The 18,588-nt window shown below is 41.7% G+C and overlaps 1 protein-coding gene across 1 annotated transcript; it reads left to right on the top strand.

Annotated features, from left to right (window-relative positions):
- Positions 1–5,295: 5,295 nt before the first annotated feature.
- Positions 5,296–18,556, top strand: LOC103723835 (DDT domain-containing protein PTM-like). The gene is made up of 9 exons (XM_008814892.4): positions 5,296–6,773; positions 6,887–7,579; positions 8,068–9,436; positions 15,031–15,325; positions 15,419–15,543; positions 15,633–16,099; positions 16,232–16,260; positions 16,375–16,866; positions 16,952–18,556. The coding sequence occupies exons 1-9, from the start codon at positions 5,980–5,982 to the stop codon at positions 18,055–18,057; spliced, it is 5,370 nt and encodes a 1,789-aa protein (XP_008813114.2). The 5' UTR covers positions 5,296–5,979; the 3' UTR covers positions 18,058–18,556.
- The last annotated feature ends 32 nt before the right edge of the window (positions 18,557–18,588 follow it).

Below are 18,588 nucleotides of genomic sequence, written 5' to 3'. Positions count from 1 at the left end.
GGTATTATGCATCTTGTTCTGATTATCAATCTAGTTCAGTCTAGTTTTGTTCTGTTTCTTGTCATCTAACAGCATTATTAAGTGGGTATTTTCAAATCAGTAGTCTTAGACTAAGCTGAGCTAGCTGAATATCATATTGACATCTTGGTGTAGACAAGATGACACCATTGATTAATTGAGTAGCAAGTCATGGAATATGCTATTATTGTTTGGAAAAAGATGTGTGATCTTTCATCATGTGGAAGTAACTCAAAATGCTTAAACATATGCTTTACTGGGAGTGAATTGGTTTACAAGCCTTATAGCATGCTCTTATCCTAAAAAAATTGAAGGAAAAAAAAACAATATCATATAAACGTAATAAGAGGGTAAGCCTTACAGTAAGGTTATTATTTGGAGATTATGGATTCGAAACATGGAAATAGCCTCTCTATACATGGTGGTAAGGCTGCATAAATTTGACTCTTCCTAGACCCCACAATGGCAGGAGCCTTATGCATTAGTGCCCTTTTACATAAATCTAATGGTTACAAAGATCTCACGATTCTAGATTATAAATAAACCACGCGGCTTATGCTGATACCCCTTCTTTTTGATAATCTTTTATCTATTTTTGCTGCTTATACGTCACATCCATTTCTTTTGTCCTTCTTTTTTCATCAAACCACAAACACCTCTTTTTGCCTTTGTTCCTCCAATAACATAGTCGATTTAGAGACACAGAACAGTTAACATTTATAAATTGGCTAGCCATTGTGAAGGAACAGGAATTAGCTGCTAGAGGTTAGCATCCCTCAGCATTCTACTGAACATAGGCTGATTTCCATTCTTCTCTTGCATTATTTTTTAATTCTGGTCAGAGCTTATTATCTAGTTATCTTTGCACCGTCTGATATACATCTTTCATCCAATCATTTTGACTCATTTTTCTTACCTTGGTTTGTATTATTTAATTGTCAGAGCTAATATCTTCTCATCATCCCTTTATCATGGTTATGGATTTCATTTGTTGCTTGGATGCCAGCTTCTTTTTCACCCCTTGCAATCAGCACTGGGAATCGTTATAAGCAAATCTAGAAAAAATTGTAGAAGTAGCAAAACAAGGGTCTAGTCTTTATCAATGCCAAAGGTCAGAAGTTCTTGTCCTAACCACTGTAATCCTTCTTTTGAAACTTATGAGTGTCTGATTTATGTCTACTGCATTCTTCCTGGTGTGAATATGCATCTTTCCCTATTATTGTCGTAGTAGATACTTAGTTTATTGCACTCACAACATATAATGGAGACTAGTTCTGATGCTCTACGTTAATAAATTTTGAGGTATTTTTCTCAGGCTCTCAGCTATGTTTATATCTGGTAGATATTCCTATTTTTTCACTTAACATCATCTTTCGTTTTGTCTTCAGATCTTGCTAGCTAATGGCCTCCTTATATTCCTTTAGTTCTCCATGTTTCTAAATAGTTAATTATTTTTATTCTGTATTTCTAAATAAAAATGATATGATTTATTTGCTTTTGCAGTCGTTTGTTATCTAGGTACTTGTAGATTAAGGGCCTAATGATTAATGAAACCAAAATGAGATTGTTATATCTCAAGGAGAACTCTGGGAATTAGTAATAATCAATTGGTCAAAATAGATTGTGGAAATGCAAACGTAATTGTAGCACAGATGAAAGTAAGACCCTGGACAACGCTAATGGCCTAGAAATACTTTGAAGTGACCGATTTTCTTTTTCTCCAATCAGTTGCGCCGAATGGGAGATGGATGATAACATGCCAGCGGAATCAGGATAGGTGAGTGATGGTTAGGAGCAATAATCACTAAAATATGGTGTCAAGGACCTGAATTAACCACAATTTTACTTTTTCTTCAGCTTCCTTTACGGCTTTGAATTATAAGCTAATAACCTAGTAGGAAATGTAAGCCTTTTGCTTTGATACCATTCTCCTCCCACTGCTGTTCACGTTTTTAGTTCTAAGAAGATGGATTGGAGATGTGAATTTGGAGCACTATTAGATTGTGTCAATGAGATGTATATAGGAAAAACCATAAAAATAGTGGTGAGCCTCATAATGTTGCATGCATCGTAAACTATAAAAGGGTCATAATATGAATGACATGCATGAGAGGAGTGTGTGGTAGGACTAGGGAGGACCAGGTGCATCGGTGGAAGTTTAAATGTTGCTGCAGTAAAGTGATAACAAACCAATTGAGGTAGTATGATCATGTGTCATGAATCAATCGGAGGCCCCTATAAGGTACTGGGTGTGATTTTTCTTGGAATTTGAAAGCTTGCAGTGATAGAGATGTAGTCCATTATGGTATTGAATGGAGAATCATTCAACCATGTTTGGTAGGGATTGTGGTTATAAATGGATCTCAACAATTTGATGGGGTTTTTTCAAAAAGAGGACCAGCGCAATCTTTCCCAGCATGGATAAAACACTCAACATTTCGATCTCCTTGATTTCTTCACATCTTTCTTTGTGCAGTCACTTTGCTATTTGTTGGCATTTTCGATTAGTGCAAGACAGTCACAGAATCCATGACTTCGTATGAAGCACTTTTCATAAAGTTTCTTCATTAAGTGGATTGGCTGCTGTCACCTACATTACTTTTTCTGTAGAAACACTGGCACAGAAGTAACTCACAGATTATGGCAACCATTAAAGGACATCTGTTAATAGTTTGCAATAGGCATACAAGGACCTACTTGAATGGTAGAGTGCTTCAAAGCTCAAGTTGCTGCACCTGGTTTTGGATATGGAGATGTCACGACTGTTGTTACATTTGCTCGTGCAATTCAAGGAACATGGTAGTTCTAGAGCCTTGTGTATTTATGTTGCTGTCCTTTTCTAGCTGAATGTGGGAAATGGAGCATCTTTGATTTGATCTGACTTCGTAGATCTACGTGAGACCTCATCCTGTCTCCAACAATCACATCATCACATTAGTCGCTGCTTTACTGATAAGTAAAAATTAGGTGCTTGTTCTGGGAGTATGTTAGCTTGCCGTTCTCAATTTCTTGTTGTAAGGCATATGACAAGCTTCAAGACTCCAGACATCGGGACCTTTTATCTTTCTAGGATGCTACCTTCTCCTTGAATGAGTGATAGATACGAGTGGCTTCTCATTCCAATGGCGAGAGACATTGACTTACTGAGGTTATTTACTAATTTGGCATCGATCATGTTAACTGAGACAAGAGTCCATTCTAATTCCTCTTCTTAGTTGCAACAAATTCAGTATGGTCCGCCTACTCCTTGACGTAGTTTATTGTGATTGATTACCACTTTGTAGAATATTGCTTCCTTGTTTCTTCAACCTCTTTTTTGTTCTTGAAGCTGTAAGGACATTCATGGAGATGTTCTCAAGACACTTATTTCAGTCATTTGGTTGGATTGTCGAGCAGATCTCTGGTACATAGTTATATTATGACTTGATTTATTTGCATTGCATATTCATGGCTTGGATATCCTTGCTTCAGATTGCCAGGTTTCTTCTAGTTTATCGTGTGGTCTTATTCAGCGGCAATCTCTCATCTGATCCAGCACTTGTATCTAAACTTCATGATTATCTTCTTTTCAATCAATCAGACATTGCTTCGTATTAAGATGCTAAAGTTGAGAGTGCTTAAAGTTTGATTTCCAATTGCTATTTTCTTAATTTTTTGGACAAATACAAGAGGAAGCTACTCTTAACGTTTATGCAAGACCGCTCAAGCTCTCTCTTGTTTGACAAGAGTTGTGATTCTCGAGTCCGCTTGCTCTAACTTTTGACCAATTTGGAATTATATTGTGCAAAGTGCGCCAACTAGCTTTGTTCATTCCATATGGGGCTGTGGCTATGCTTTTTAGGTAGTTAGGTAGAAGAAAAGTACGTTTTTTACTAGCTGGTTAGGTAGAAGAAAAATAGAAAAGAGGAAATGCAGAGGGCACAGATCTGATTAGGATCAATCTTTTACTAATTGAGAGAAGGGAATCTTTCATCAAGCAAGTTTGCTTCAAATCTTTCAGCTAAAGGTTGTCACTACTTTGCCACCAAGGTGGTAGCACGGTGGGAACGGAGCTTTTATTCCACCAGAGTGACTTAGATTTGAAACACGTGGGCATCGATTAAATGCGGGGATCGAATGCTCTCTGCCTGGTTTGTCCGGTGGAATCGCTATCTGGTCTGCCAGTACTGAGGTGGCGCTGGGGTGACGTACTTACACGTGGGGCAACCCACGGGTCGGGAAGAGCACGAACTTGCGACCCGTATCGAACATTTTCTGGTGGAAGGGGGCTCAGTAGGGGCTGCTACACGGGTGGATTCGTTCCCCCTCCTTTTTTTTTTTTACCACTATATATATATATAAAAGGGTTGTCACTACCAGATAAAAATTGAACTATATCTTCTTTTGTACTCATATTTAAATTGAGTGCCTCTCCTCCATATTAAACCAATCATCTAAGAGAAGTGTTCCGCTTCAAATTTAAACTCTCGCCAGTTTTAGCTTAATTGCATCTCACTTTCTCCTGCTGTCTCTAGCTTTAGCAACGCATTGGGGCTCCCATTTTGCTAAGGTGAATTCATTGCACCAAGTTCTTGGACCACCTAGTTCCTAAATTGCAAGGTGGTCTTGCTAGGGCGTCGGTTGAAGTTCGGGTCTCTTTTGTGTCTAAGTCTTGCAATCCACATATTTGCGTCATCTTGGTCGGTTTTGGTCGAACAATTTCCTTATATTCATCGAAAGTGTATTCAAGGACAACCAAGTAGCTACCTCGGATCAAAACATAAGAGCTACAACTACGTGTAGCACCATGTACGTATAATTTTTGGTTATATACCGCCTGGTCCTCAGGGTTCAAGAAGTTGCGGGTGAGGGGTCAACGTTGGTTCCCTCCCTCCGCCGCTTAAAAATTTGAATTTATAAAGCAGGAACGCTAAGGGCAAAAATTTTCGGAATTCGTCCCGCCAAGTGTCGTCCAGCCCACACCGTGCCCGCGACGCCGTTTGTACGAGTAGGAGGTTCGACATGACACGAGGCGACACATCGTCCCATTTCCACTGCGCTGGCCACAGGATCAGCGACTCGACTGGGTCCGTCGACGCGCTCCGTCGAGTCAAACCCGCCCGCCCACCCCACCGATATTCTCAAGCACCACATAGTAAGGTAAAATACAATTGAGCCCACCCACCAACCGTCCGGAATGCCGCAGCTCTCCTCTATGGTCCATATCCAATCCATGTATCTACAATGATGTCTCTGTTTTCTAATTTGAGAGGAAGGCGGGGGGACGAGTCGCCGAGTGGAGGAGCCGGGCGTGGGTAGGAACCGAGTCGGGCGATGGGTTTCGAACCGATGCTGCTACTGTTATGGCGGTGACGTTCCCACCCCCTACGCTCCGACTCGGCTCATATGGAGGAGTGCACCCCCCGCCCCCCAACCCCACCCTCATGCCCTTTCCCCTCTCTCTATCGTCGTGCGCGGACGCCACTGCTCCCACCCAGGGCTAGGGCAAAACCATCCCGACGATCTCTCCTCTCGATCCATCATGATCCATCGATCCTCTCTCCTTTTCTTCTCCCCCATCGCTCCCCGATCGCCGCCTGCTCTCGCGGGCTACCTTGTCGCACAGGATTAGGGGCGGGGGAAGAGACTCTCGGAGACCCCCGGCGTAGATTATCGGCACCCAATTGGATACGCATCTCCCTCTCCCTCCCTCTTCCCTCTCTTTCTTTCTTCCGTTCGTTCGTCCGCTTCGTTCCCACGAGGAAATCTTAGCGCAAAATCGGAACTTTTAAAGTTTCTTTTCCTTCTTCCTTCCTTTTTGGATCCCCGTCTCCGTTCCCATCCATCCCGTCCCAAGTTCTCTTTCCTTCTTCGACGGATTCGAAGCCCCTCTTCCTCTCCTCTTGCATGGAATCCGGGAAGGTTGCTTTCGATTCTGAAGGCAAAGGGATCACGTCGTAGCGTTTCTTTTGCTCACGCTGTATGGAATCGGAGGGGAGCAGGTCTGGTAACCGAGCGAGCATGAAGGAGAGTAGCAGTGGGGAAGAGAGGGCGAATCGGGGATCTGAAGAGGCTTCGACGAGAGGTGGCGATGCACTGGTCGGTAGTTATGTGGGCAAGAATGTATCTGGAGCCAGGACGTTCCTCCTGGGGAAGGTCTCATCCTACGACGGCGGCAGAAGAAAGTACGGCGTCGTGTACGAGGATGGGCATCGCGAAGATTTGGAACACCAGCAGGTCTCCAAGATCCTCATGGTCCATGATGGAGGATCGAGTGTGAAGCCGAGCTGTATGAAGAGGAAGCTGGACCAGCTGGCCTCCTTAGGGTCTGGAGACTTGAAGATGCCGCCGAACACAAGGTCGAGGAACAATGCGCCAGAAGTCTCGGATGGAGCCGAAACCTCTTCGGTTAGCAGGTTGGGTTCCAACCTCTCAGACGATGCCGACTCTTCCAGTGATTCCTGTGACTGTGCCCGTGCTCCGGCTTCTGTGCCATCCATGGAGATCCAGATGCTGCCGCTGCCTCCGTCCTCTGGGGACATTGCTGTTCCAGAGGAAGCGATCAGTTATTTATTCTCCGTGTACAATTTCTTAAGATCGTTCAGCGTCCGGTTGTTTCTGAGCCCCTTTGGACTTGATGATTTTGTGCGGTCGCTCAACTTCAATGGCCAGAATTCCTTGTTGGATGCCATCCACGTCTCCCTCATGCGGGCTCTGAGGCGGCAACTTCAAATGCTTTCCTCAGAGGGCTCGGAGCTAGCCTCAAAATGCTTAAGGTGAGTATGCGCTCCCTTCGTCTCCTTGTTTGTGAGCACCTGTTAATCAATTTTCGAGTGCTTTGGAGGTTAAAAAATTTATATGTTCCTTTTCTTTTCCACATTATTCATAGACATCAAGATTGGACTTTGCTCGATGCATTAACTTGGTCACCTTTCTTAGTCGAGTACCTCTACATAATGGGATACATGAAAGGCCTTGGTGGGAATGGATTCGGTACTACCCTTTCAGACAGTGAATATTGCAGGCTTCCCGTGGCCATGAAACTCAAAGTTCTGCAAATATTGTGCGATGATGCTGTAGATTCTGCAGAGCTAAGAACTGAACTAGAAACACGGGAAAATGTGGAAGAAGAGATGGAATATGGTTCAGGTGTCAGCCTTCCTCCAGAGAGTGGGCCAAGGAGGGTGCATCCCAGATATTCCAAGACTTCAGCTTGCAAGAGTGTAAAAGCTCTGCGGAAGTCTGTTGAACCAAATAAACCAATTCCAGGTTCTAAGATTAAAGCAGAACCAGTTTCGGATGCATCAGATGCCTCTCCTGATGGGAATAGCGATGAATGCAGGCTTTGTGGAATGGATGGCACTTTGATTTGTTGCAATGGGTGCCCCTCAGCATATCATTCGAGATGCATTGGTCTGAGCAGAGCATTTCTTCCTGAAGGCCTGTGGTATTGTCCAGAATGCACGGTGGACAATCTTGGCCCAACATCTTCCAGAATAGGAAGGGGCATAAGAGGAGCTGAGATCTTTGGCGTTGATGTATATGGGCGGATGTTTCTGGGAACTTGCAATTATTTACTTGTGTAAGGCTTCCTTCGTCAGCTAGAGTTTCTTATCCTGATAATTTCATTAATTTGCACGTCCTAAAATTTCATTAATGCTTTCATTGCTTGCTTGGCCTTTTTATGTTGCTCATGAGACAAAGGGTTGTCGGTTCATAATAATTGGACCTGTTGCTGTGATTTCCTCCACTATTATTTCCTACCTTTTCATCTTCCTGGTTGAATAGCTCCTTTATATTTTTTAGGTCCATGGATTTAAGCATTATTCTTACTCGATTTGTAATACCACACCTGGATACCTACATGATGGAGCTGTTTTTCTTCCACCTCATATACTATCTGTTAACATGTTTATATATATTTATACATGACATTCGAATTCTTGTTATCTGTGTTTGCTTTATAGTTCCTTTTAATTTTTTTTTGCTGATTGCTTTCTTGAAGTTTTATTTCATCTATCTAATAGTTCATTTCTTTCATTTTGTGATCTTGTAAAATGAATGCCACAGGACTGGGACATCATTGGATTCAGAGCCATTTTCTAGATACTACAATCAATGCGATGTCACCAAGGTCTTAAGTCTGATTTGGTCAACAAGAGAAATCGCATCACTGTATGCTGATATCTGCAGCGGCATATTAAAATATTGGGAGTTCCCACCATCCAGTTTGCAGATTGGAAAAACTGAACCCATCAGTAATCTACTGATTGACAAGGAACCTACCACATGTCACATTCCACTCTTCAATAACCCAGTTAACAAAACTGTTAATTTCATTAATAGTGCAGAAGGAGAGAGCTCTGCTATTAACATAACAGATAGCAATGTAGACAATCAGGCAAATTTAAGTCAAAAGAATGACTGCAATGAAGCTGAGATCAATGGCTCTGCATTGGACTTTGTGGAGCAGCCCAACTTTCCAGAGATGCAAAAATTTGATTTGGCAAACACTGAAGTGTCTGCCGAGAAGACACCAGATGTTTCTGATAAATTATTGGTACCTCCAAAAGATGATGAATTTACTTCCAGAGATGCTTCTCTGGCAAGCCAAAAGAGTCTCCCAGTTATCCGGACAAAGACCACCGAGCAATTTCATAATGCATCTATTTTAACTGATGTGTTTTACTCAAACGAACCAATTTCTGCTGAAAGATCAGCTGCGCATGACATTGCAACTGGTGTTTCAGGAAATGAGAATGGAATATGCAAGGAAGATGCAGGCACCTCTATTTTTTCAACAAAGAATGATTCTCTGAGTATATCTTATGAAAGCAAACATCAGACCCAAATTTATGGTGAGAAATGCAGAATTCTAAGTGACAGGAGCTCAAGTAATTTAACTGTCTTCAAGCCCCTGGCTTATGTGAACCAGTATATTCAGGGTGATATTGCTGCATCAGCAGCCGCTAATCTGGCTGTTCTCACATCTGAAGAGAGTAGAGTTCTGGAAGCTCAATTTTCTTCTAATCCTAGGAAAACGGTAGCTGCAAACATTGCACTGCAACTGAAAGCATTTTCTGTAGCAACCATGCAGTTTCTTTGGCCAAATCTGGAGAAAAAGCTCATGGAGGTCCCAAGAGAAAGATGTGGTTGGTGCATTGTATGCAAAGGTGCAAGTACAAATAAAAAAGGGTGCTTGCTAAATTTAGCTGCCACCAATGCCATTAAAGGATCTGCAAGAAATGTTAGTGGCTTTCGTCCAGTTAAGCATGATGACAGCCACTTTCCTATAATTACTTCACGTATTGCAAACATGGAGGAGAGTTTGCATGATTTATTAGTTGGTCGGTTGTCAGATGCACAGTATAACCAACAATGGCATAAACAGCTAAGAGAAGCTTCCAGCTGCAGGATCTTAAAACTCTTGTTACTTGAGGTCAGCTTTTTTTTTTAGTATCTCTTTTTTTCTTGTACTGATTGCGTTGCTTCTTATGGTTGACCTGTTTGACCTGAACCTGCATGGCTGGTTTTGTTTGTTGGAAGATGCCGCTAATCTCTTCTTTTGTTTCAACATCATGATCTACATCTTAGTGCTATAGACTTGGAAAGGAATTAGTTAAAATACACAAAAGTATGCACTTTGCATGCTGGTTAATATGCTGTTGCTGTTTATTTCATCTGCCTGTTCCTGACCATGTCTAAATTTGGATGATATTTGATTTTTTTTGTTTTCATCATCAACTTCAGAGTGCAGATATAGATGCTCAAGCCATAATTATCATAAAATGCATTTCCATATCACGTAGCTATTCTGTCTAAGCACACTTCCCATCTGAACAGTGCTTCATGGTCGACACATTTGGATCACCTGCTCAATGGGGTTTCCATTAAATTGATAAATGATGAAAATGTATAGATGAAAAAAAAAAGAAAAAAAATGATTGGAAACAATATTTCTATTGTACTAAATAAGAGATAAGGAAAGCTTCCTTAAATTGGACTTGCGTGCCCTTTGCAAAAGTTTCTCTTGCACTAGAAATGCATAACATTGTTTCTCATTCCCTACAATGGTACATTATGTTCGTCTTGTTTCCAGCTTGCTTTGTACCATTTCTTATCCCAATCCTTTATCACAGCTATAATTCAAATTATCACTTCAGGTATGCCATATGATGTGCAATCTTTGCTTGGCGAGCTGTCTCCTTTTCTTTTCTTTTCTTCTTTCCAATATAGTGATCATATTGCATCTTGATTTTAAACATATTATTAACAAATATTTATATCTTAAATAAAATGATTGGAAGATTTACTCGTAAACTGACTATTTATTGTGATGTTTTCTTCCCTAAAAAGTATTGAATTAGATTATGATAAAGAACTTGATGGAGGTTAAATCACATAGTGACGAATTATAATCTTGTCGATGTCTCTTTGGTTGCTTACTTGATTGTATCCAGCAATGCAACATATGAAGGTATTATCTTTCCTTGCAAGAACTGCTGTTGTAGTTTCGTTTGGTTTGATACAATTGCTATAATTGTTGATATGGTGTTTGATTTGAGGAAGGTACAACTATTTGATGGAAAGCAAACTAAAGGGGCTTCAGATCATGGTTTGAATTTGATTTGAATACAGACAATTAATGTCTGTTGCAATAAAATGATACCATATTAGAAAGGGAGACTTAAATTTTAGACATAAAATTGCCAATTTTTGTTTTTAAAATACCCTAGAATGTGTCAAACAAAATATCTTCCGTAATATTATACTTTTATTTTTCTGTGTATAGTATTTTTCTCCCTTAAAACACATAATAAGCCACCCACCTTATCTATCTTAGGGATTCAAATTAAATTCAGCTAAGGAGATCTTTCCAAAAAATATTTTCTTTCTTAAGAAAACCAGACCTTAAATGAAACTCAAAATCTATCTCTGTCATGCACATCTCTCTCTCTCTCTCTCTCTTTCATATCTAACTAATTGGACTTTCCTATAAAATCTGTTCTGTAAATGTTATCCATTTAGAATGTATTTCATGCACATATCCTCGTGCATCATAAAAAAACAGTGCCTTATCAATTAGATTGATCATGTAAATACAGCAATTTTAATATCTCCGTTTCCTAATAAAAACCAAACTCTTTTTTTCCCCCCATTTTGATCTGACTCTCTTACCTTTATTCTTTAATTGTCATGTCACCATCCTTTTGGCTGGAAAAAATGTTATATCCACTTACAAGTTTGCCAATCACAAGCTACTGCATCCAACATCTTTTTTCATGTTTACTTACATTTCTCATGCCTTGATTTTTTGTTTCCCTTGTAGTTATTTTAGTCTGCCTACCACACTGTCCATGTATAAATTGCCTGTCTATGGTGTTTGAGTGCTCCCTTTAGCACTAACACGGTAGGGGAACGTGCAACCTAAGTAGAATAACTAAATGCTGCTACCCCCTTGCAAATACGGCACACTAAGTATGTGTTGGCTCTGACTGTTGACTTGTTTGTGTGTTAAAATTAAGAAACTATCAACAAGTGGTATCCTACAAGTCAACTAATTGGAGGCATTTCATTTAAAAATGAGTGCAATATGGGGGAAGGGTGGGGGAAGCAACATGATAGTGTTAGTTGGATAGTGTCTAAACCTCATCCATGTGCCAATGAGTGATTAGAAATGATGTATGTGCACCCTCATGATCATTGACTGTTAAGTTAGTGAAGGAAGGATGGCATAGACTTCTATGCATGAACCTCCAAATAGTATTTTATTTAATCTCTGACCCTTGCATTTCCATTTTAAAATTATTTTATAATGCTTAAAATTCAGTCTTTTTACAAATTCATGTTATTGGAGCAAGTTTTGCGGAGCAAGTATTGAAGAACGTACCAGTTGTTGACTAGTTCGGCACGATATGGGTTCGTACCATGCCGTTTCAGGGTGTACTGAAAACGAGGAGGGGGAGAGGAAGAGGGGGAGAGGGATGGAGGGAGGAAGGAGACCTCTAAACTCTAACCCTAACCCAAGCAAGACTAACCCCAAGCGAGGGAGGGAGGGAGGGGAAGGGAGAAGGAGGGGGGGGGGAGGAAGGGGGAGGGGCCCTTTAAACCCTAACCCTAGCCCTAAGTGAGACAGAGGGTTGAGGGTTGGAGAGGGAGGAAGGGGGCTGCTTATCAGTGATGCCTAAGGCTCCATCGAAACCCTTAAGGTTGCGAACTGGGGAGCGGGGGGGGGGGGGGGGGGGGGGGAGGGTGCGACGTGCTCTTGAACGCCATTGCAACTCTTGAATGGTCAAGAGTGGTGGTAGGGGGGCATGCTCTCGAACCATCACGAGCAGGGGGGTCGGAGATACTCGTTTGAGATGGTGAAGGGGGGAGTTTAAACTGAACTAGGAGGCTAGGGACCTTTTGAGTGAGTCAGCATGAGCGAGAGGGGTGTGTGGAGAAATCGAACCAGAGAGGTTTTATTACAGTGAACCAAAGGGGAGAGATTTTATAACCGAACCAACTCGACCCGGCTGTACTGTTTCGACTAGGCGTTGGTTCGATTCGGTACAGGCCGAATTGTTCGGTTCGGTTCGGCTCGGCAAACCATAGATTGGATAGTCTCATGTATTTAGACTAGGGGGCATCAAATGAGGATACATAAAGCCGATCCCCAGATGGTTGGATAAGTCTTGATGATTTTTTTAGTTGTGCATATAACTCCTATTTTTTAAAAATTAAGTTATTGTATGGTGGAGGATTGGCTCTTGGGAATGTTGGGTGGAATTCACAAGCCTTTGATCATGGAGGACTAGCTCTAGTTAAAAGAGTTTTATACCAGCAATAATTCTAATTAAAGAAGCAAACAAAGCATAGAGAGAAGTCATGAGTCAGTTGGGACTTATTTTCCCTTTACCAAAGCTTTTAGAGAGAGAGAGAGAGAGCAAAAGACTTGAGCCATCATGTAGATGGAACAATAGTTGTGGAGAGTGTAGAGGATCTAGTAGTGAGCACAACCGACGTGCCAAATGGTGGCTATCATGTTTTCTGATTGTAATACCTAGATATAGCAACTCAGAGCAAGGATGTTAGTATGTCACGTTGAGGCCTCACAAGGCTTCACCAGCGAAGGGCTCAATGAAGTTAGCATTATACCAATCCCATCATGGTTTATGCTTTATATTAGACAAGTTTGTAAGTTCCCCAGATATTTTGGACTTCTCTAAGTGAGTGGCTATTTTTTTCCGTTGTTTGTAACTCATTGATGTGCCTTGTGAGTCAAAGAAAGGAGTGAATTTAGATGAGGGAGTAGGATGTACCTAAAATAGAAAACAAAGCTCGAGCACCTTGGAAGTATTGCATAATTTTATTTGAAACAATCGAAGTTCACTTATTATTTGATTGTTGTTTTATTTGGTTTTAAGTTTTTGTTCTGAGTGATTTGACAGGTGTACTTCTAGCAGCGACACTATATACGGGCTTTAAAGAAATGGTGAAGTAGCAACCAGATAACTTTGTAAGGATTATGTTGATGTTCTTAAAGATGTGGGACCAGGGAGTGGTATAGAGTTGGTATATGAGAGCAAGAGTAGGATTTTGGAGTTGGTGTGATGCTACAAAAAGATCTTGGCCTATGTTACATGAACTGAGGTTCGTGTGTCAGGTGCAGGTTGTGTCTAAGTGTCAGATCCTTTTAAAATCTAGGATTTCGTTTGGTGGAGCTGTGTTTGTCATACCAATGTCCTAAGCAAGGAATGCGGAACCGTCCCAAACCGCTCGGTTTGAAGCGTATCGAGCCATGTTGGCTGGCGGATTGGGACGGTTCCAGTTCCAAAATGGTAAAACGACAGGTGGGGGGAGAAGGGGAAAGAGAGAAAAAGAGAGAGGGGGGAGAGGAAGAGAGGGTGGGCCTCCGGAGGGGTGCCGAGGTAGGGGCTTTGCGAATGAAAGAAGGGTTCGGAGGGCAGAGCCCTTGCTTCGGCCCTTTGTGGGCCTCTGACGCCCTCCAAAGGCCTCCAACGGCCGCTCCTTCCTCTCCCTTTTCCTTTCTCCCTCCTCCCTCTCTTTTCCTCTTTCCCGTTCTCCCTCTTCCGCTCCCTCACCCTCTCTGCTGTGTCGGCACGGGCTCAAGGCGTACTGAACCGTGCCGCCGGCCGACCGGTACAGGCTCCGGTACCGGCACGGCAGACCTTGGTCCTAAGTGTTGGACATGGATGCTTTAGGCTAAATTGAAGGGTCTGGGCAATCCTGGCTATCAAGGTCGTGTGGGAAATTTGTTCGAGAGTTTTAACAAGTTCATTCATGTTTTTGGAACTTAATTTGCACTATATGGAGGTAGACTCTGAACATGTGTGGATAACCAAATTTGGGTTAGGACCTTGCTTATGTTTGGGTATGTATGAAAGTACAAAATTAATCTAGAGAACATGCCACATACTTAAATTATGGGCGAGTATTCATTATATATAAGTTTTAGAAAATAAAGCTGGTATTCTACCCAAAAACAAAAGTTGGTATGAGTTTATATTGGAAGTTGCAATATACCATTCAACCAAAACTCGTAAGCTGTTGTATCTTCTATTTCTATGCCATTATAATTCTGATCACTTGAATAGTCTGAGAGTGATTTATGATCTGTGTTGCTTATCAAAGATAAATGGATGAAAAATAGTAATGCTATGTATGTAATATGTACCAGTCATGCTTCCCTTAAAAAAATTGGGGGTTCATGTACAAAACACAGAGAATCATGAAACTTAGAAATGCACTTTCTTTTTTTCTAAAAAAAATATTGATAATGCTTAAGTGGCTAGCTGTACAAAGATTCAAAAATCATACTTTTGTATTGTCTTCTGCTGCGTTCCATTGATGACATTAGTTGCTGTTATGGCTTATAATCGCTTGTGACTGTAAACGGTGGTGTTTTGTGTAAAATATGTAAAGTTCATTATTTTGTTTGAACTAATTTACCAGTGGAAGTGTGAAAAAAGAATCGCCATTCAACCTTATAGTCTCCACTATTGAAACTGACCCTGACTTTTTTGGCAGTTTGAAGAGAGTATTCGTAGGATTGCTTTTTCTGGAAGCTGGTTTAAACTGGTGGATGATTGGTCAATTGAGTTATGCACAGAATTTGCTGGTATATCCCACGTTGGATTAAATCAAAAACATGGACCCAGTGGGAAGCGAAATAAGCGACAATCTGTAGCATCTGATTCTGCACTATTCTTTTCTGATGATAACTGGAAGGATGTGCAATGGTGGCGAGGTGGAAGGCTTTCAAAGGTTGTTTTCCAGAAGGGGGTTCTTCTGAGCGCGCTAGTCAGGAAAGCAGCTCGTCAAGGTAAATGTTGCCCTGTTGAATGTTTTATGTCTCATTGTCCTGCTAGTTTCATATATAAATCTGATGATTGCTCATATGTCTCTTTCATGCCAGGTGGAATAAGAAGGATATCCTGTATTTCTTATCCTGAAATTTCTGAGCTCCCTAGAAGAAACCAGCAATCTGCTTGGAGAGCTTCCGTAGAAATGAGTAAGAATGCATCTCAGCTTGCTCTTCAGGTTTGTTCTCTATCTATTATCCTGGCCGAGTTTGTCATTTCTTCGGGATAATTTCAGTAACCCTTTAACAAACTTTGAGTTCCAATCAGGTTAGATATCTTGATGCTCATATAAGGTGGAAGGAACTTGTTCGCCCGGAGCAAATCCCTTTGGGTGGGAAAAGCTCAGATGTTGATAGTGCTGTTTTTCGAAATGCAGTCATATGCGATAAAAAGATTGCTGAGAATAGGATGATATATGCAGTTAAATTTCCCAATCAGAAGCATCTTCCCTTGCATGTAACAAAGAATATTCTAGTAGGGAATATCCAGGTTGGGAATGGCAAGTGGTGGTTCTCTGAAAATCATATTCCATTATACTTGATAAAGGAATTCGAAGAGAGAGTTGGTGTGAAACCCTCACCTGGTTCAACAATCTTAAACTCGCCTTATTTGCCAAAGTTTCAGAAAAGACAATCGGAAACACGTCGTAGAAATATTTTCTTATATCTTTTGCACAAGGGGGAGAAACCCAGCAAGTGTTCATGCGCATCATGTAAACGCGATGTTCTTCTAAGGTAATTCGTTGTTTTGTAGTGTTTATGATTTTGGTCAATCAAGTCTAGAAAGGTTTGTACGGTATTGTTCTCCCCCTTGCTAACTGTTATTTGCTGTTGCATGTTTCTTGTATTTTTTTTAATGTGATTTAGGGATGCGGTGAGATGCAGTTCTTGTCAAGGTATGGTCATGCTTGCCATTCCATGTTCCATCTCTTCTGTTTACATTTTAGGAACTAAGTGGTGGGTAATTTAAAAGTGGGATCATATTAAAACATTTTTTCCCTGAATTCCAGGTAACTGCCACACATATTGCTCAATATCTTCGGTTGCTGACAAGATTACTGATCCGGGCTCCAATATTACATGCAAATTATGCTATCATACTAAATCTGCTACACTCAATGCAAGTCGAAAGAAGATTCTGAACAATCAGTTGCCTTCTCAAAAAAGGCAAGATCGGTTGGTGGCAGGTCCCACATTCATGTTAAAGATTGGGTCTCCTCATGCTGCACAATCGGTTGGTAAAGCAGAAACTCATCTAGAAATGAGGCCTTTAGCTTCTGGTCCTAACTCAGAACGCAAAGCTAAACTTAGTGGAGCATGCCAGTCATTTGGTCTTATTTGGAAGCGGAAGAAGGGTGACGAGTCTGGCCAGGATTTCAGGGTCGAAAATATCATTCTCAAAAGCAATGAGGGCCTGAGTTCTTCGAGAAAGCCAGTTTGTTGCCTCTGCAATAGTTCTTACCGTTCAGATCTGATGTATATCTGCTGTGAGAAATGCCGAAGTAAGCCGTCATCCAATACATAAATTTACCACTTTCTGAAAATACCTTCCCCCCATGAGTTGCCTGAGTTCTTTGTTATTCGCAGATTGGTACCATGCAGATGCTTTGCAACTCGAGGAAGCTCAAATTTTCGATTTGTTAGGATTCAAGTGCAACAAGTGCCGGAGGAAAGGCTCACCAAAGTGTCCTTTTGTGGATCCAGATTATACGAAGCCAGAACCCGAACTGCTGAATAATGGAATTTCAAACAAAGGGACTACATCCGTTCTCCCTAGATTGGTACATCCGAGTACCCTGGGTTCACTCTCAGTCGAGGAAGATTTGGTTATTGTGGATGATGATCCCCTGCTTTATTCTTTTGGAAGAGTTGATCCAATTGTGGAGCAAACACTGGAAGCGGAAATCCAACCGAATGGATCTGGATCATTGTCCCGAAGCCAGGAAAAATTGTCTATCAGAAGGCCCCAATTAAAGCATGGAACTAATGTTGATGGGTTTTATGCACCTCAGAATGCCAACTCTAATTGCACAACATCTTCTGAGAGCCAATGTCTAGGGAGAAACAATGCCACATGTAGAACAGCTAGATATGAATTCTCTCCAGCCAATGAAGCAAACTTTGTAAGTGCTTCCGAGAAAGCATCATCCCCTTTATCGGAATGGAATTTTATGAAAGGTGGTGATCGTGGAGATGCGGGTTTTGGCACTGCTGGCATTAGTTACCAATGGCGTGATCCAGAAGGTGGGAACTCTGAGGATTTGGAATACGAACCACAGACATACTTCTCATTTACGGAGCTGTTGGCATCTGAGGATGGGGAGTTGGACGATCAATATGATATGCCTATGGATGCGTCAGAGTACGGTTGCGCCCCCAGCAGTTCTGATGAATTTGGAACTACTTATCAGGAAGCGCCTCCTTGCAATTTATCAGCAATGCATATAGGGGGGTCTGCAAATACCTCCTTTTCTGCCAATGAGGCTGCACTCGGCGGTGTGGAGTGTCAAAAATGCAAGCTCAACCAGCCATCTCCGGATCTCGCATGTGAAGTTTGTGGGCTGCAGATACATTCCCATTGTTCGCCTTGGGTTGAGAGCGAAGAGCCCTCCGGGGATGCCAAGTGGAGATGTGGTGGTTGCCGGGAATGGCGGAAGTCTAGCATCATCGGTAGTGTGGTTCGGGTTTTATGAGTGCAGCTTCTGTTGATTTTTGGCCAGCACGTGATTCCGGGAGAACTTGAGGGCGCCGGGTTGGACGCTCGCAGAGTCGCGGTAAAAGAAAAGGCCGCGAGAGTGCAGGCCGGGCTGCAAGACGTGGGGAAGGTGGGCAGCTGGGCTGCTGCTCATCTTGTCTATCGGTGGTTCTCTGCTGTGAATTTGCTGATCTTTTTGAATCTCCATGTCTCTGATCGCTGGCTATGATCACCGGTCCGTTGTTTTTAACCATGGAATGCCAATTAAGCAACGTTGAGAATTTGTTGAACTGTATATAAGAGAGGGTCAAGGGTAATCCCCCGTCTCGGTGGTATTCAATCTTCGATAGAATCAATTGACAGAATTTTGAATGTTATTGGTCAGGGGAGTGGCCTGGGGTTTGATTTTATCAGTGGGAGGGATCATTTCCTCAGTGCCAAGAATTTCCCCAAGTAGTTAACTTCAGGGAAAAAAAAAAACTAGTTAACGTGTGCTATCTGTGTGCAAACTTGATAAACACCTTTTAAT

This window comes from Phoenix dactylifera, chromosome 10 (assembly GCF_009389715.1).
Source record: "Phoenix dactylifera cultivar Barhee BC4 chromosome 10, palm_55x_up_171113_PBpolish2nd_filt_p, whole genome shotgun sequence".
NCBI classification, from domain to species: Eukaryota; Viridiplantae; Streptophyta; class Magnoliopsida; order Arecales; family Arecaceae; genus Phoenix; species Phoenix dactylifera.
Note: the sequence above shows the minus strand (reverse complement) of the source record. Positions and strands in the feature narration are given on the sequence as shown.